This window comes from Xyrauchen texanus, chromosome 16, assembly GCF_025860055.1.
Source record: "Xyrauchen texanus isolate HMW12.3.18 chromosome 16, RBS_HiC_50CHRs, whole genome shotgun sequence".
NCBI classification, from domain to species: domain Eukaryota; kingdom Metazoa; phylum Chordata; class Actinopteri; order Cypriniformes; family Catostomidae; genus Xyrauchen; species Xyrauchen texanus.
In genome coordinates, this window is record NC_068291.1 from 14,452,234 (window position 1) to 14,472,294 (window position 20,061).

General features: G+C 38.4%; 1 protein-coding gene across 1 annotated transcript in view; it reads right to left on the reverse strand.

The window, feature by feature from the left end:
• Positions 1-20,061, reverse strand: part of eprs1 (glutamyl-prolyl-tRNA synthetase 1) — a 30,948-nt gene that overhangs the window by 7,882 nt on the left and 3,005 nt on the right. The window contains 20 exon segments of the mRNA XM_052145287.1: positions 1,139-1,369; positions 1,456-1,710; positions 3,726-4,124; positions 4,252-4,369; positions 4,811-4,923; positions 5,059-5,266; positions 5,501-5,637; positions 5,892-6,002; positions 10,442-10,501; positions 15,410-15,494; positions 15,625-15,858; positions 15,992-16,163; positions 16,316-16,508; positions 17,280-17,406; positions 17,491-17,539; positions 17,542-17,590; positions 17,806-17,945; positions 18,807-18,963; positions 19,067-19,166; positions 19,518-19,602. Coding sequence (XP_052001247.1) covers positions 1,139-1,369; positions 1,456-1,710; positions 3,726-4,124; positions 4,252-4,369; positions 4,811-4,923; positions 5,059-5,266; positions 5,501-5,637; positions 5,892-6,002; positions 10,442-10,501; positions 15,410-15,494; positions 15,625-15,858; positions 15,992-16,163; positions 16,316-16,508; positions 17,280-17,406; positions 17,491-17,539; positions 17,542-17,590; positions 17,806-17,945; positions 18,807-18,963; positions 19,067-19,166; positions 19,518-19,602 — 3,023 coding nt within the window.

The following is a 20,061-nucleotide window of genomic DNA, read 5'->3' on the forward strand; positions in this document are numbered from 1 at the left end:
AAACAAAGGCGAAAATCAAAAGTCGTTTCTGTGCAGCTTGGTCTGTAGATAATTTTGAGACATAGTTTGGGCAAATCATACCAAGTTTGAAGGATGTGAAACATTTAAACTGTAAACATCTTAATCAAAGATGGCGTCCACTGTAATGGGCAAAGTTTTAATGTAAGGGGTCCATTGGAATCATCAGGATGAGAGTAATTATATGAAAAAGTGTTCAAAAGAAACAAGCAAAAGTAAAGATAATTTTTTAACTGTTGGTGAGTGTGTCCTAGAGACCCCAAAATTGGGTATGGGGCTATTCATACCCACCCTATCAGTGTACTAAATTTCATAATTTGCCTATGTAAGGTTCTACAGGCTGCCATAGACTCCCATTGGAGCGGATGAATAATAACAATACTAATGGATACTATAAGTGCCAGTTAAAGTGCATAAGTGCACATTCAGTGCTTGGCCCCAAATAAAAAAAAATAAGTGTTCATGAAGGCCACAAACAATAACATATTTAATTAACTTTTTTGCAAGCAAGTTCCCAGGACTGTGTACAAGTAATGCCAGAAACTCTGCAAGTCTGCAAACGCTTGACCAAAGCATTGTATGCATGAGGTCCCATTGTGCATACTTAACATGCTTGTGTTGCATTGGTGGTAGCAAACCACAATACTCAAGGTGGATATAGAATACCTTCAACTGCCTGTGTCTTTAAATCAGATGTGTTTTTATTTAGGTTGGTATCATGTTGACAGTTCAACAAACTTGCAATATTATCAATATTCTTGGAAAGCTGATGCTCTGACAGCAATTGACCTGAAAGAGAAAACTGATCATAGAAGACTAACACCCAAATTTCTGAAGCAACGATATGCAAAATCAAGCTTGTTTAGCTAGAAGTCTTTGCCTTAACCTACTTGCATACAGTATGCTTGGGGCCTTTGCATATGACAATATGTATGCATATGAAAGCATATACATTTTTCAGTTGTCTATTTCACAATTTCTCTGATTCAGCAGGCAGAACTTTAAAATGAATAGAAAACAGCTTACTGAAAGACAGAAAATATAATAAAGAACTAACCAATTAAATCTGTCCTCAAACCCCTTTAACGGCAAGTCAATTGAAAACAGAAAGCAAACAAACCTTAGGGGCCTTCTCTGTTTTCAGCCGTCTCACTTGCTCTCCTTGCTGGGCAATGTCGGCAAACAAAGCCTGAGCCTGGGGGGAGGAGCTGGACTGGGGTTGGGAGGAACTAGACTGTGTAGGGGCGGGGGCTGTAGGAGGCGGCACACCTGGTTTGTACTCTTGCCCAGTTTGCTGCTTGTACTCCGTTTTAAGATATAGCAACTGCTTCACAGCTGCATCTACCTGATCCTGTAAAAAAATAAGCATTGATTAAATACCAGTTTCAAACAAAACATTTAAAACCATGACCAAAATTGAGATAAAGCAATAAAAACCTTGGGTGCCTTTTCTGTTTTCAGTTTCCTCACAAGGTCTCCTTGTTGAGAGACATGCTCATAAATAGCCATAGGAGAGCTGTCAGAGGAGCTAGACACTGCAGGGGTGGTGGTGGTGGTGGTGGTGGCAGGCTGGGCTGGAGTCGATGCAGAAGCACCAGCTGGAAGAGCTCCGAGCTTGTAGTCTTGCCCAGTCACCTTCTTATATTCAGCCTTCAGAGCCAAAAGCTGCTTTACTGCTGAATCAATCTGGTCCTGAAAGAAAGAGGTTTGTGGAGATGTTTTTGTCATGCTTGATTGACAAGTACCTTCAAGTTAAAACTGAAAAGACTGTCTAACTTTTGATGCTTTCTCTGTTCTGCCACATGCCCATATAAGGAAGCAGGGGTGGAATTAGATAAAGGGGAGGTGCTGTGGGTGGAGTCATGTCTGGCTTGTAGTCTTGACCAGTTAGCTGTTTAAACTCAGCTTTTAGAGCCAAGATCTTTTTTACTGCTGTATCTAGTTGCTCCTGTATAATAGTAATGAGGAGACAGTCAAGAACTCCATTACTATTAAAACAAAACAGAAAAAATATACTGGTGGAAAACCAAGCAAGCACCCTTTCTGTCTACTACCAAAGTAGACACCTAAATTGAAGCTCAAATTTCTGATTTAGATAGCTCTACATTGCCATCAAATACACAGGTGCATACTAGGGATGTGCATGAGTAACCGACTAATTGAGTACTTGTTCTGCCCCAATAGAACCAGTAGAGTATGCACAGATGAAGTAGGTTCTTTGCCAAAGTGGTGTTGCCTACTGTTGTAAAGCAATCTTTCAAAGAGTTGTACAACACATTTTCACTGCACTTAATTTATTTCCAGTTTCATAAATTTTTTTGTTAAAATAAAATACATAAAGTTCAAAGTTTGCAATCAAGGTGTCTTGCTTATTGTGTAGGCTTAACACTAACCCTGCTTAACGAAAATGACCACATAGCATCCAACCAGCGATAATAACGGTGTTTGTTGGTTTGAATGTGAAAACCACACCCACCTTCCCAATCGGGTATTGGCAATCTCACAGGCTGACAACAGGACGATCTGACTATGGAGAAGATTGCCCAACCCTAATACATATGTCACAAATATTAGGTAAAATGGCCAATTTTATATTAGGTATGTGCACAAGTAATTGACTAATCAAGCACCAGCTATTCGACTATTAAAACGCTACCTGAATATCGCAAATAGATTTTTCTTTGTGCATTTGCCTGCCGTGAGCAGTGCTGAATACTGCACTTTCCCTCTGAATCGCTAAACAAACCTGGCAGTTACAATTGAGTCCATTGAGGGGCGCTGTGGATGTGTGTCTTCGAGGTGTTGGATGAGAGGAGACATGAAGGCGTCTTTGTATGATTTAAAGCAAGGCCAAGTGTGGCACTACTTGTAATATTTTGATTCTTAATGAATTCTACTCTATTGTTATTCCGTTCTTGTTGGAGTCCTGCAAACCAGTGGATGAAGATCTGTTTTTATGGTGGAAAGGAAATGCGAAGCAGCACGAGAAACTCGGAAGCTTATCAGACCAGTTGGTGTGTTAAATATCTAAGATCGGACAGAGTGCATTAAAAAAAAGCCAACTTTCCCCACTTGTTTTTTTTAATAATTGTGAAATTATAAAAATGTGATTATGTAAACTCAGTTACATTTAATCGTTCTTCGTAACGTTTGTGAATATTACAAAACATAAATTTTACATACGTGTCATACTTGATATTTTTAACTGACATTGGAATTTATGAGTAACTGATTAATTGTTTTTTTGTGGGTTAAAGTAACTACAAAATTACTTAAAAATGTCCATCCTTATTTTTCAGTAGACTGAAATTTATAAAATATTTGGTTTAGTTTGAAATGAAATTCAAGTATATTTATAGTCTTGCTCTACACTCTGTCAAGTCTAGAATGTACTGTATGCCTCGATCTGGGAAAGTCTAGTGAGTCGCATTTGCGGCTACAAAGGTTAGGGTTATGTTTAGGAATAGGGTTAAGGTTAGGCTTCTAAACACAAACTCTGGGATTCGCCATCTTGGATAATTTTTTTTTTTCATTGAATTCAATGCAATGCATTTGTCCATCATGAAGGGTACATGTAATACTGATTCACAATTTGGTCAAAATTAAATATTTCATCCCATTATAGCAGCATTTACATCAGGAGTGCACCTAAATGCTGTCTAGCTAGGAAGCTCACTAGGTTTTGGAAAATGGCTACTGATACGGACCTTGGGTGCTTTTTCAGCCTTCAGTTTTCGAACCACCTCGCCTTGCTCAGCAACACGAGTGTAAGGACAAGCGGAGGAAGCAGGGCTTTGGATTCCTGCTGCAGGAGTTGGGGCAGTAGAGCATTTCGGTGCTGGAGTGGAAGTAGGAGGGGCCATACCAGGTTTATATTCCTGTCCAGTCAGCTGTTTAAACTCAGACTTAAGGGCCAAGAGCTGCTTTACAGCAGAGTCCACTTGCTCTTTAGTGGCTTTGTCTGTCTTGAGCTGCCTGACCAGGTCTCCCTGAGCCGCAATGCTTGAGAACAGTGCGGAAGCATCTCCTGATCTGGCTGGTGCTGGGCTGGAGGACTGCTTGGAAGCTGGAGCTTGTTTGGATTTGCAAAGAGTAGCAGATTCAGCCTACAGAAATCAGAGGGGGAGAGGAAAAAACAGCATGAGTATTTATTTTCTTTCAATTTATTAAACCAGTATGAAACTACATAAATGAGAAGTGGATTAAAAAAGTTGGAAGGTTTTCTGCACTTACAGGTTTAGCAGTTGTTTGGCTCTTGCTCTTGTCCTTGGAGCCAGCAGTGGGCATTTCTTTTGTGTGTCCATCTGGGATGTAAAGCAGGACACAGGGACTCTCCTTACAGCTGTGGGGGCTAGATAAGGTCAAAAGTTTTATGTTAACACATAATACAGTGTTCCCACCCTTATTTGACCACTTCATTTCAATGATGTTTTAAGTGTTAGGGATTATTAAAGTCATTTTTAAATAACTTTGACTCAGACATATCTGACAATGAGTCATTTAGACAGATTTTCTTTGAAAAGAACTGACCTAAAAGAACAATTCAATGACAAATTGGATTATGACTTGAATGATGATATTTTACTCCACACAATGCCAATATCTAGCTAATTAAATATTTACAGCAGAGAACAACAAACATACATATATATTCAGTATAGAAATGTCCATGACTTTTGAGATTTTATTAATTTCTATGACTTTTCAGGCATGGAAAATACAATTTTAAAACTCCCTGGAGCAGATTCATAGGACTGTAAATTATTTTGTAAGAACAGATAGGGTGTATAACCTGATTGGCTCATAAGGTTGATCACAGATGTAAAAGCCCCTCCTCTGTAGCTGAATGATGTCACCTTTCTCCAAGTCCTTCAGACAAGGGTCTCCCAGCATCTTCTCCTCTACCTGGAAACAGAACATTTATTAGACTAAGAGGCCGGTTTACACTTGAACTAACATCCATCTACGGTAGACAGACAAGACCAAAAATAAATCTCCTGTAAACACTTGTAATTAAATTAGTCGAGGGAAGGATCTCACCTTGCTGTTCTTGTTTATATACTCCTTGAAATCATCATCCTTGCCAAGGACTGGTTTGGTAATGAGGTGGTTGTAGTTGATACATACAGTGGGCAGGAGTGGAGCACGGGCATTGTCAGCTAGCCATGTGATCTTAGTGGTCTTTTTAAAATCTGTGTTTTCCAGGTTCAGACGGCCTTGCAGAGAGGTAATCACTCCACTGCTGTCCCTGTCGGGATCAAGACAGAAGAGAAGCTTTGGTGCTGCAATATGCATCAACACAAGGCCAGCAATCAGTATACATACTGTACTTATTACACAAATCTCTGGAATACTTTACTCAGACTGGTCAACAAATATATTTGTATTATGACTGCTAGAGTGTATAATTGACCATTGTCCCATGCAACCAATTTCCTACATACAATTAGTGTCTGATGCATTTTATTGTTGAAGCTTTTACTTGTTGATTTTGGTGATGATGATATTTCCCCAGTTGATGAAAGTGACTGTCTCGCCCTCTGTGAAAGTTTTGGCATCAGCCCCCTCAACAAACACCTTTGGCCCATACCACACCTGCTTCATTCCCACGTCAGCATTCTGCAAATCCCAAAAGTTAATTATGACTGAAAACCAACTTCATATGACAAGGCCCAACTTAAATAACAAAAACAAAACCTGCCTGACACAATAACCACCTAAAGTAGAGATACATTTATGCAAGTTCATCATCATACGTACATTCTGGATTCACTAGTGAATTCTGTTGATAGACTTGTGAAAGTGTACAACAAACCATATTTTACATCAATGACTACAGAACCATGTTCTTTATGATATGCAGCATTTATTACCTTGGGATGTTTGGCAACCTCTTTCATCTCCTCCTTGGCTTCAGAAATGAAGACTGGAACCACTTGTGAGCTCAGTAGGGCTGTGTATCTGGGAGCAACTGGGTCAATGACCTACAAAGAGAAAGGGAGAGAGTGAGAAAAAAGGGTGAGAGAGAGAGAAACAAATGGCAGTGGAGACATTTATATAAAAATAAACACATTAAAGGCTTCTTTGCATATAAACAGTTCTGTATGGACTGATAGACTGACATAAACAGATCAAACATGTAAAACAATGAAACAATGGAGGAAGAGGAGAAGCAGAGGTTGCAATACAAATAATCATAATCGGTCACTTTGAGTGGGTTGTAAATGTTCTACTTTTTATCATTCAACTAAATATTGTAACATTTGCTATTTTTAATGTGACACTGATATCAAAAGAACTTTTGTTGTAAGAGTTCTTATAGTCTAACCAACCGCTGTACTGTGGGTTCTTGGCTTTTTCTAAGACATTCTGCTCTCGCAATGTGAATAACACAACAGACACTGTGGGTCTGTGATCTGGTCACCCGATTTAATATCACACGATTATCACATTAATTTTTCCACTGGACTACAACTTGGAATATCCCAAAATCCTTACATCTTTTGTTCTGTCTATTTCCACAGCAGCCATTTAAAACTGTTCTTCTCTTTACTTCTTTTTCTTCATTATAAGCATCCTTTACTGTGGGATTGTAGGAAAACGTAACAGACCAGATACCTTATTTTTTGACCGAATTTCGAATGAGTGTTTTGAATGATCAATGTTTTTACTATTCTGCAAAATTGTCAGTTAATACAACCTCTGATGAGCAGTGGACAGGAGAGAAATGAAGAGCAGGGAAAGCCAAACAGACATAGAGGTGCTCCATTACCAGAGGAGTAATTACTACCCCCCAAAAAAACCGATTTATATGTTCCTTAACTGGGACAAGAGGGAGTTGACTGCTATTATGTTTGACACAAGTTTTCATGGTGGAAACAAAAGCAAAAGCTTTTAAATGAGTCACCGAGGAGCTCTAAAGCTAAATGAATCTGCCAGAAGCTGTATGAGGGAAGGAAATGACTGAGAATGCAAACACTGAAGCAAGACGCACAAGGGATAAAGTCAGGAGAAAAAAAGCGGCAAAAGACTTTCACAAATATGGAGCTTAAATATTTCAAAATGATAATTCCAAGGTGCATTATTCATCATTTTTATTTGTATAGCGCTTTTCACAAAACACATTGTTTCAAAGCAGCATTACAGAAAATGATGCTGTAACAGAAAATGATGCTGTAATGTTCTCACTGAGCAGTTAAATGATTGACAATCATGCTTTAAAAATGATTTGTCTTTTGGCCTCCAGTGAGCAAGCCAAAACGACTGGCAAGGAACCCAATATTCCATAAAATATTAGTTATATTAGACTAATATTAGATCCTCCTTAATGAAGGATAAACCAGGCTGAGCTGGTGGAGCCAGTCCCCCTCTGGCTATACAGCACAAATATAATGTCAATATCAGTTATCAATACGTGATGCAAGTTTTAATTAAGTAAACAGAGTAAATGTTGGTGGGCAATGCTTAAAACTAAAGGATATTGATTTAACTGTAAGATTAATGATTAAGAGTCTTCGAAGTCCATCCCGAATTGACTGTGAAAGTGCACATAGATGCAGTGTCCTTTTTTATTTGGCTGAACAGCAAAGGAATAGTTTTCCCAGATTGCAAAATTCTGTCAGAATTTACACACCATCACATTGTTCAAAACCCACATGATTTTCATCATTCCCTGAAACACAAAAGTTTAGTAGGATGTCCAAGCTGCTTTTTCCATTCAAAGAATATGGATGCTGATTCACACTTTCAAGCTAAAAAAAAAAAAAAGATCTATTAAAAATGCAAAAGGAGTTCATATGATTTGTGTGCTTTACAGTCCATAGATTTATGAGAAACAGAAACGAACAAAGTTGTTATTTGTAGAAAATCTTCCACTCTAGCTTTAAAATCTCATTCTTGCCTGCACATATTCAAACCTGATGCATCACGACGCAAGCGAGAATCAATGCTTGTGTAGTTCAGTCTCCTTATATAGTGTTGAGTGTGCTGTACTTTTATTGTGATATGAACAGGTCAAAAGCAAGATTAAAGGCCCCGATATAATTCATACAAAATTGACGAACAACCGAGTGTGACATCATTTAGAACAAAATCAAAAAACGAAAAAAGTTTTTGCGTTGGTTTCGATGGTTTGTAACATCTTGCCAGGGTGAGCTTTTAGGAAAACGTCTTACAGGCTGCTAAACACCTTCTTACTTCCATTGGTCCATGCCATCGGTATGTGCCCTGGCGCTCCACCTACTTTGAGGCCAACAGCTAATTCCCGTTCACGCCGTTCAGCCAGTTAAGATCAGTCAACATGAACACACCGGCGTGGAGTTATTAGCGAGCTGTGCAAATATACCTACATCTGTATGATCGTTCGCTTAGAGACATTTTCCAAGAACATGTCAAACATTTTTTGTTTAATTGGTCTACAAAAGGAAACAAATCTACTCAAATACTCTTAAGTGCCAATTCACTCTTTTGTTTTATATGCTGCTTCACTCGTGTGCCTTCTCCAGCGAAAGCCATTCACACATTTGCCTAAAGTAAGGTATTCCCCTATTATCATCATTCTGTTGTCTGTATTCTGCCCATTAACACGGTTACATACACTCATCTTTGCAGTAGTATCAGTGTCATCATAGTTTACAATAAGTGTAATCAGTGCATAATATGGCCACGAATAGCGTGTTAGCATCATGAATTCAGAATTTGAATCAGACAAATTGCTCATTTTCTACTGCATGTTACTTTACATCATCGCCGAGTGGTTAAAAAAAAGCATCTTTTACTGATCTAGTTTTATTTCTACTCATAGGATGAGGCATTAAGTCATTGATTACACATTTGTTAATGTAACATTAGTTTAAGTTTTACATATAGCGTCCTCTTATTTAAATGCTTCATTAAACACCTCCCACAGCAGTGTGGCGGGTGCCTGAATGTTTGCAAACATTATACCGTTCTCGGCTGTTTCTATCTTCTTTTTATCCCTGAAAGACGATGAATTTCTCCAGAAGTATATCAGGGCCTTAATAGTGAACAACGGCTTAAATTTAGTTCTGTAATTTACACAACGCTTTCATAAGGATTCAGAAAACTTGGAAAATACCACAAAAAGTTGTATTGACTGTTATGGTGCCTTTAATTTTTTTATCTTTTTAGAGCTTGGCAGTGTAAATCACCATCCATGTTTGTTGTAAGAAAAAGAGAAGCTTGGACACTCCACAATGTTTCTCCTTTTATGTTCAATGCAAGAAAGAAATTCATACAGGTTTCAAACTACATAAGGGTGAGTAAATGATGACAGAAATTTCCTTTTTGTGTTAACTATCCCTTAAAAATAAACTTCCTGCCAGATATATAATGTAGACTTGCGCAAAAGAGATGGCTTGGGAAATAGTAAGTGAGAGGGAAGGAAGGAACTGACAGGGAACTGAAGAGAGGCGAATAAGAGGAAGGTGTAGGAGTACCTTTTTACAGCTAACTGGCAGCTTGTAAACAGAAGAGTGAGATGCACTTTAATGTAAAAGAGGGGACACAAAGCTCAGAGATCAGAGACAGACAGAATGGGAAGTGCTTCAGTGAGAGTGCATATCACCATCAGTTCATAGTAGATGGACACAATGCCTCTCATGGCCTATATTACAGCTTCTGTCTAAATCAGGACACTTTGACTAACATGATCCAACTTTAAAGGCGGTTTTAAATCCAGTTAAATATAATGGTCGAAATGTCTCTGAAAAAATCAAGGAATTTTACAGTCAACAACATTCCTTCTCAAAGACATGAGACAGCACCACAAGACAATGGTGTAAAGAAATAGATGTGAGAATGAAAAGCACCAGCGCAAAAGAAGAGGAAGCAGTTGAAGCTTGCAGCTAATGAGCAGAGTAATAAAGAGCTAAGGACATGCTTGATGCAGGAAATGAGTTGCTGATGATCAATGAAAGACACTGGATCACAGACATGTGCCCAGCATTTAAAAGACTGTCGTTAAAATGACTTGAATATAAAAGCATAATTAAAAAGGCAACACAAACTAAGGTGTAAAGCTGTATCTGTGACAATTCATTCACAAGGCAAATGATAAAAATACTGTCAGTTCGGACACAGTTAAAGATAAATGCAGAGGCAAGTTAGTAACAGAGGATGAGAGTTGAAGGGGGAACGTGCAAACGAAAGTACAAGGTTGAGGAGTACAATAAAGTTAAACTCCACATCTGTGCACAATCTCTTAGCAGCTAGAGAGGTTAAATGCTAGAGTAATAGTGTAAGATGAAGGTTCTGGTTCGATGGACTGTTGCTGAAAGTGTGATGACACCATAGCCAGCTGATATGTTTACAGTATTTTAACTAGTGAATGAATGGGATCACAATCACCAGCTACAGATCAGGTACCGTCAAGATGGGCCTTGGATGTGGTTTTAATATTTACCTTCTTGTTGAATGCCCAGATCTTGTCCCATTCCATGTTCACCACAGATCTGGATCCTCCCTGTAACAGAAAGTGGAGGTTAATAAAATCAAATCTAAAGCATAGAGACAGGGCAATTACAGCATCATGGACGTGACATTTGCAGTGAATTATTATACTTTTTTTTAATCACTGTCATCGTCGTCATATTAATGAGGAAAAACTGGCATTATGGATGTGACATCTCTGCTACAAAGATGAACTTACATGAAGTAAAACCATCTAAAACACTTTGAAACCAGTTGACTGTGACCATTGAGACATCAGTATGATATCCATTAAGGCTGCATGACTGAATACAAATTTGCAATATAGCCCCGCACTATTAATAAAACGCTGAATTTGTTTTCTGCATTCACCGCTTCAATCACAGTAATGGAGACTTCCTAAATGTTGGCTATAAGCGGTATAAAGTAAGCTTAAAATACAACATCAAGCAATGATCAGTGCTTTATCAGAATCATGATGGTAAAAGAAAGAGGGGTGGATGTTCGTGATTCTCACATTGATATCCATATGATCTGATATGAAGCGTCTGTAACAGTCACATCTGTAATGCATTTTTATGGGTATTTTAAGTAAAGGAGATCATTTGTTCTTAATACTGATAATAATTCAGATAATTAAAAAGCATTACATTATTGTGGCCGATGAGTAAAGCCCCGTTCACAACACAGGCGGCATTGTCGCTTGGTGTCGCTAGACTTCGCAATTCATGTCTCTAGTGGGTGTTCCTACTGCTGCCGCCGCTCTATCATTATTGGTGGATTGCACAACTGGTAGCTTTTTTTCTAACTCAGAATGCTGACATGTTTTTACCCATCATTTTAGTAGCCCATATCCATGTAAAGTGATGTGAAAGAGTATTTGCACCCTTTCTGATTTCTTCTATTTTTGTGTATTTTTTAATCTAAAGTGTCTTAGATCTTCAAATGAGATATAACATTAAACATAGGCAACATGAGTTAACACATAATACAGTTTTCAAATATATATAAATTTTTTTATTGAAGCAAAACATGTATCCAACACCTATATCATCCATGTGAAAACCAAACTGCTCCTTAAATCTTAATAGCTGGTTGTCCCACCTTTTGCAGCAACAACTGCAACCAAATGCTTCCGATTACTGGAGATCAGTCTTTCACAACGCTGTGGTGGAATTTTGTCCAACTCTTCTTTGCAGAACTGCTTTAGTTCAGTCACATTGGAGGGTTTTCAGGCATGAACTGCCCATTTAAGGTCAAATACTTTTCACACAGGCCCAGTTGGTATTCGATAACCTTTTTTGCTTCAATAAATAACATTATCGTTTAAACCTGGATTTTGTGTTTACACAGAATGCCTTTTGTTTTATGTTAGATTTTGTTTCCATTTTTTTTTTTTCATTTAGTATGAGATGCATACAAAAACAGAAGAAATGGGGCAAATACTTTTTCACAGCACTGTATTGGGGCATTTCCACTGCACGGTACAACTCGACTCTGCTCGCTTTTTTGGGGTTTTCCACTGTGGATAGTACCTGGTACATGATACTATTTTTAGTACCACATAGGTCGAGGTTCCTAGCGAGCCGAGCCGATACTAAATGTGACGCCAAAACCGTGCAGATCCCCGATTGGTCAGGGAGAATCGTCACTACCAGCGTCACTGAATTTCCGACACGTGATATCAACTCGCTAGTTTTAAAGTTAGCAACAGCGATAACAGTATAATTTGTTCACATGACTTTCGAATTGTGAAAGAAATGGCTGTGAGCAAAACCACGCCGTGGTCAATAAACAAGGTGCAGGCAGTCCACTCGTTAGCGATGAGCGGAATGAAAAAGTCTCAGTTAGTGTCTCAGCTGTTGGCCGCACACGGCTACCACTGGACCTACCTATAGTGTAGGGAAAAGTAAAAGAAAACTTAAGGTGACTACAGAACCAAAAGGAAATGTGGAAGTGGTTCGACCAAATGGATGCTATCTAAACCGGCGAGCAATGGGAGGGGAGTGCACTGGACTGGCGTTGATCCACGATGGAGGATGGTATGTTTTGTTATGTTAACTCTATACTCTGCTTGAAAGCTTCACTTTATTTAGTTGACCAGTTACTGGAAGCTTGCTTCTAAAACAACCAGGCCAATTTAACTGTTACACTTGTGTAAAATCACCATGCAACAACTGCTTTATGCAGCACAATAAGCTTTTTAACAATAAGCGTGTGCCTATGCCGCGCAATACTGCTGGCATTGTGAACAGGGCGTAAAGCATTACTAAGACAATAATAAGAGTGTCTTTAGAATGCAACATATTGTTTACTTCCATACCACTGAATATAAGCCTATTATTGCCCTACAGTTCACAGCAATCCAGTTTGCAATTGAATAGATCAATCTGTCTGTCTGTCGCATGTTTACATTGATGTCCTTAGAAAAGACCTTATAATAAATCTCTATTTATTATAAGGTCTTTTCTAAGGACATCAATGTAAACATGCGACAGACAGACGCTTTTGGAATGTGTCACTTTGGATGCAACATGTCATTAACACGTCATTGAAGCAAGTCCCGAGATCCCGATGTCTCAGGAACAACTGTGTTTGAACACAAGAATGCGCCCTCATCTTGTGCTGTCGCTAGTGTTTGGTTTGTTCTCTGTACAGCTGCGAGTTGCCTGTACAGCTGGACTATGGAGTTAATTTTGTGCCATAATTAAACAAACAAATGCAGCATTTTGCAAACAAACTCAATCTGCTTTGCAAAGGAAAAACCGACTCGCAAACAAACGCGATCTGCTTTGCAAAGGAAAACTCGACTCACAAACAAACAGAAAGCAATGTGCAAATACAAAGGTCAATTTGAGTGAAAATGAGCAGAGGAGTAACATATGTATAGTGTTTTACAAATATAAATAAACAAGCCAAGATCATATTTTACAAATAAATACAAACCATCCTACAAATTGCTTGTAACCTTTAAACAAATACCAAACCTATTGCATACAAATGCATACCTGTCTGTTACGACTGTGCAGATGGCTTTTTATGAGATCCCTCGGCTCGATTTTCTCATAAATGCATCCAGGCAGATTTTCTCACAAATGCATCCAGGCAGATTTTCTCACAAATGCGTCCAGGCAGATTTTCTCACAAATGCAGTAGATCCTCTTCCAAAACAGTAGATGGCGCTATGCGATTAATTTAGAGTTAGTCTCCCGGTATGGAAGCATATGGGTAGCAATATTCAATTTGACATTTAATATGCAAAATGACAATGCATTCTGTATTTAAATTTTACATTACCATTCTAGCAACGTTTGGTGCAAAATGAAAATGAAATTACATAATTTACATTTGCCATTTCATACACTCGTTTTAATATGCATTGTTTGTATTCATTTTTCCAACACCTCAAAACCATAGACTGTAAACTCAAAACACGTAACATAGCCATAACATGTTATGTTTACCTGTTGCCGAGCCCAGTCCTGATGCAGTGATTGACGGGGTGGGAGAGGGCGGGGCAGGGGCATGATCGGCTCGGAATGCATTTTCAATGTGCACATTGAATTTTGCTACATTCATTGCGGGACATTTAATGAAAAAGCAATCGCAAGTGTCTTGACTGTGAGTGTAAATGCAATTAAGAAAAATAACATTTGAATGATCATTTTGCCACAGTTTTTGCTTGAACATGTTACACATATCTAATCATTTCTGTAATACATTTTCATTTTAATTTTGCAACTTATAAAGCGTTTCAATAATGCATATTAAAACGAGTGTATGAAATGGCAAATGTAAATTATGTAATTTCATTTTCATTTTGCACCAAACGTTGCTAGAATGGTAACGTAAAATGTAAATTTAAATACAGAATGCATTGCCATTTTGCATATTAAATGTCAAATTGAATATTGCTACCCATATGCTTCCATACCGGGAGACTAACTCTAAATTAATCGCATAGCGCCATCTACTGTTTTAGAAGAGGATCTACTGCATTTGTGAGAAAATCTGCCTGGATGCATTTGTGAGAAAATCTGCCTGGATGCATTTGTGAGAAAATCGAGCCGAGGGATCTCATAAAAAGCCATCTGCACAGTCGTAACAGACAGGTATGCATTTGTATGCAATAGGTTTGGTATCTGTTTAAAGGTTACAAGCAATTTGTAGGATGGTTTGTATTTATTTGTAAAATATGATCTTGGCTCGTTTATTTATATTTGTAAAACACTATACATATTTGTTACTCCTCTGCTCATTTTCACTCAGATTGACCTTTGTATTTGCACATTGCTTTCTGTTTGTTTGCGAGTCGAGTTTTCCTTTGCAAAGCAGATCGTGTTTGTTTGCGAGTCGGTTTTTCCTTTGCAAAGCAGATTGAGTTTGTTTGCAAAATGCTGCATTTGTTTGTTTACTTATGGCACAAAATTAACTCCATACTGGAGTTTCACTTACATCCCTCTGCTGAAAACAGACGGTACTTCAAGCTTGAATTACTCCGATGGTAGGAGTATTCCTTTTTATGCTCCGGGCACATGATTAATTGCATTTATTTTTTAATGCACTGTTTTTTTAATATAATTAGTCACACTGAATTGACGTGTTAAATCAACAACCCTAAGCATTACAGATGCAGCTACCTCAAATATAGAATAATAAAGGATTATTAAGTTAAAAACCCATCTTTTTCAACCATGAATTATAGCTTGTTGAGTATGGTGTTTAGAAATGGTGCACCCCTCATGTGCAGTGAATAAACAATGTAATTTCCAAAAAAATCCAATCTAGCACTACAATACAGTAATATATAAACCTAAAATGAACAATACATTTTTTTTCTCTCCAAGAAATGGTTGACACTTCTGTGGAACTGTCTGACTGCAGATGATTAAACTGATAAAACCATTGTCCAAAAATCTTTCTAATCATGAGATACACAAACCTGAGCAGCAATGAATTGTTTGAGTCCCTCAACAGTCATTCCTCTACGCAACACACCTCTGACTGTGGGGAAACGTGGGTCATCCCTGGAGGTGGGAAAGGGAAGAGATACGGAGATCAGAAAATAAGATCATGCCATCACATTTGTACTTCTTTGCATGAAAGTTAACTGCTTGAGCACTGGCTAAGGATTTTTCTCTATAAAATGAGACTCACCAGCCTTCCACATAACCCTGGTCCACAAACCAGGTGAGCTTCCTCTTGGACAGCAAGGTGTTGTTAAGATTCAGTCGGGCGTACTCCCAGATGTAGGGCTTTCGCAGACCCAGGGCGTTTATCACCCAGTAGAACTGCTCATCTCTGTCATGGTACTCAGTAGTACGCAAGGCATGTGTCACCCCCTCAACACTGTCCACGATGGGGCACGCAAAATCATATGTTGGGTAGACTCTGAATGGACAGAGAGGAGTGAAAGGAGAAGAGAAAAATAAATAAATTGTAATAAGCAAAAGGTTCACAGGTCTGTTTAGAGCAACAGTCAATGCCAACACAAATGTAACATGATGTATGCACGTTCACTCACTTGTAAGTGCTGCCTGTGCGAGGGTGAGGAGTGTTCTTGCAGCGGTACAGTGTGGGATCACGCAGGCAGCCATTGTTGGAGTTCATGTCGATCTTGGCTCTCATGCAACAAGTCTGCCCATACTCTGTGCCTTTCTTCATCTCCTCCCACATCTGCATGTTCTTCTCCACAGCTGAGGAGAGACCAAGAACATGTTCAGTGCAACATCAAGAACGTTTGCTACATATGTCCTTAATGACACTTTGATGAAGACAAACAATAATAAGCAACATTGCTGTAAAAAAGGTTGAAATAAGGAAATAACGTTCAGTAATGTGAACTCACTGTTGCTGCGGTTGTGAGACTCAACCCTTTGCTCTCTTTCTTGTTTCATGACATCTGGAGGTGTATCATCTATGTAGGCCTTGCCCTCCTTCAGGAGTTTCTCTGCCAGGCGCAGGATGCTGGGAAAGTGGTCACTTGTGTAGGTGAACTGGTCTGGCTTGATCTGTAGCATGGCAACATCCTCCAGGATCACCTGCAACAAAAAGAGCAACCAAATTTATCTTAGCAACCTTGATGCTAACTCAAGATGTGCAGTTTCCAATCTGGCCTGCATCGTATCCCCACCCCCTCCCTTTCCACATGACTTCCTGTCTACTATAGTGTTGTCAAAAGTACCGACTTCGGTACAAGTCGGTAATGAAATGTAAAATATTTTACGCTTTGACCGCTGTTGAGCTAAATCGTAAACACCTCTGATTGGCCATTGTGTTCACGCGCTCATCGGATATGTCTGTGATTGCCTACAATGATCAACACACGGGAGCGTTTGAAAGTTTTTTCAAAAACGGGAGTGGGAGCTTTTGAAAGCACAAGCAGCCGTCTATCAGCGGACCGGTCCTGCTTTCAAACGCTCCCGTGTGTATCTGTGCAAGCGCTCGGTGAAGAGCGTCATTGATGTATATTTACAACATGTTTTTGAAGCGCTGATCATTGTAGCCAATCACAGACATATCCGATGAGCACGTGAACACAATGGCCAATCAGAGGTGTTTACGATTCCGCTCAACAGTGCTCAAAGAGTCACATTTTTACAATTTCAGTATCGACTTGGTCCCGAAGTCGGTACTTTAGACAACACTACTCTACTTTTGCAATCAAAGAGGCAAAAAAAGTCTCAAAACAAAATAAGGCAATGTGAGATTATTTGTATCTCAAAATATGTGTAAGACAACCCATTCCTGTTATTATTTTTTTTTTTGGGACAAATCATCTGATGATATTCATTCATAACCTTCATTTATACCTTCTCAAAGTCTTCTTTCTCCTTCTCTGGGTTAGTGTCATCAAAACGCATGATTAACTTGCCCTTGAAATTGACCTGATAGTGCTGGTTGAGAAGAGCTGCTTTGGCGTGGCCGATGTGCAGGTATCTGAGGAGATGTATGAGTACATTAGAAAGACACATCTATACAATGAAAGATGTTCTTTGTTGTGCAGACATTAATGCTACATACCCACTAGCCTCTGGGGGAAACCGCACCACAACTTTGCCCATCTCGGCACCGGAAGCTCCACAAACTTTCCCAAATCCTGCTTCTTTTCCTTCTCCACTGGCTAAAAAAAACAATATTACATTTCTAGCATTTTAATAACAAAAAGCACTATAGGACATGCTTTACATATTTGTGATTTAAATATAACCAAATACCATGCAAATGAATACCCTCTTCAATATTTAAAAGTCTAAATAGGGCAACAAAAAAACTGCAGTATTCTATCAAGAAGCCAAACATATTTCACAGGGATGACACGTTGTGCACTAAACTCACAGTGGCTTTGACTTTGCTGGCCCTGATCTCGCTGGACCATTTAGTGCCCACAGAACTGAATGGCACCTGAGAGCGCAGGAAAGAAAACCAGCGGCACAGATGCGGGTAGGAGCTTGGCTTGGCTTGTGACTCACCATTTCCTGTGGGTCAGGGAAAGACCTAAATTTTTTATAAGTGCAACAAAACAATCTGGGAACTAGCCTGTATGTAAAATACATATATCTTTACTACGTAGTGGCATATTATCTTTCAAACACATCTCAATATTTCCTATGCAAAAATTTTGTTCCACTATTTTGAAAGTACAAGCAGCGTTCTAAGGCCACATCATCCCTAATACGTTTTCGTTTGAAAACGCATTAGTTTTGCTACGTTTACACCTCTCATCCATAACATAATGGCATTTCCTTCCAATTCCAATTCTATGCTTTGCAAAATGGTAACTGAACAATTTTTGATGGCAGAGCAAATATAATAATAATAAAAAACCGCCCATATTGCATCTTAAATAAGTTAATCAATAATAACTAGAGCTGTCAGAATTAACAAGTTAATTCATTCAAAAGTTTAACTAATAATTTTTCTTAATCGTGATTAACGCATTTACCGTTAATACACCATAAACCAGCATAAACACTGGTTGGGAGGGCAGAAACTTTGCAATGTGTCCGCCTGGAGTCAATGTATTGAAATACATGGAACTAAAAATTATTTAAGAGGAAAATGTCAATACTTACATTTCTTAAGTGAATTTATTTAAATAATATTTAAACAGTAGACTACATACACATTTTATTTGGAATCCTCCACGTGCAGTTTAACGCAAACGATCAATTAATAAAATGATCGTTCATTTCCATGTCAATCGATTATGAAAATTTCTGAAAATTTGAATACCTTAAAACCTATATTAATTTACTGTAGTTATAGCTAAAGAAAAATAAATATTTCATAAAAAAATATTTTACATAAAAAAAAAAAACTTGACTTGAAAAACTGACCTTTGAGAGCAGCCCATATGCAGAGGTCAGCCAGGGTCACACGGTGACCCACCAGGAAGGTTCTCAATGCCAGAGCTTTATCCAGCTCAGCAAGAGCAGGAGACAGATCTGACTGCGCACAGAGATGACGGGCACTGAATTCCAGCCAGTGGTCAACCTACCACAGAGAGAACAAGTTAAAGAACAATGTAATCTTGTGAAATTATTCTAATCTGTAACCAAGACTCATGGAAATAGAGTTTAGGATTCCCAAATCTAACCTCCACTTGCTCCATCATGTTAGAACCATACAGTCCTAACGCCGGAGCCACTCGGGCGAGATAACGTGTGATGGAGTTAATGTCACTGAACTGCACCTGACTAAAGAAGAGAGAGACAAAAGGAGGGAAAAGGATAGAATGATGGGTAAATTATCAAAGGACCAATATAAAAAAAAAAAACAGCTCAAAATTTGTTTATTGTTCCTTTTTCTTTGAAACTGTACTCATGATCAAGTAGAGTAGCGAGTAATGCCATGCAGCTACGCAGGGCTGGGCTGTATAATACGTGCAATTGTAGAAATGTGTCAAATTGTTGAGATTATATTATACCTTTGGTATATCCTTTTCATTGTGATTTTAAGCGACAGACATTACTCTTTATTGAACACCCTAAAACTCAGTATTTTTCACCATATAAAGCAAGAACATCTCATACTGGACAAATACTTACTCCGAGACATGAAGCATGGTGTCTTTGCCCTCCTCCACAGAGAGATTGATGCTGCCCCTTACATGTTCGGCGACCAACAGCGCCCCTACAGGTAAAGAGAAGAATTACAGAGAGATTAATTTCAAGGGAAATCTAATAGCTGTATGTATATGGAGCGAGAAATATGACAAAACAATTTGACTTTGAATTGTGTAAATTTGAATTATAGACTTTTGAATTTGAATTACAAGTGTGATTTTGCCAAATGTAATATTAAATAGGTTTGAATTAGATTTTTTTAAACTCCAATTTTTTTATGGCACAATTATATAAATATGTATTTTAATACAGCACATTTTTGGTTCTGAATTCTTACTGTAAATATTCCGTTTTAAAAAATACAGCTTCAAGTTTAAGATGAAGAAGAAATTCAGAACAGCAAATTCAATATTCTAAAATTCAAACCGCAGAAATTCAGATCTACAGAAAGTGGGTCAGAGGTCAAGCTTCCGTGTTCCACAGGGAAGAGTAGAGGGTCTCGGAAAAAGTTGAACGGAGCATTTTG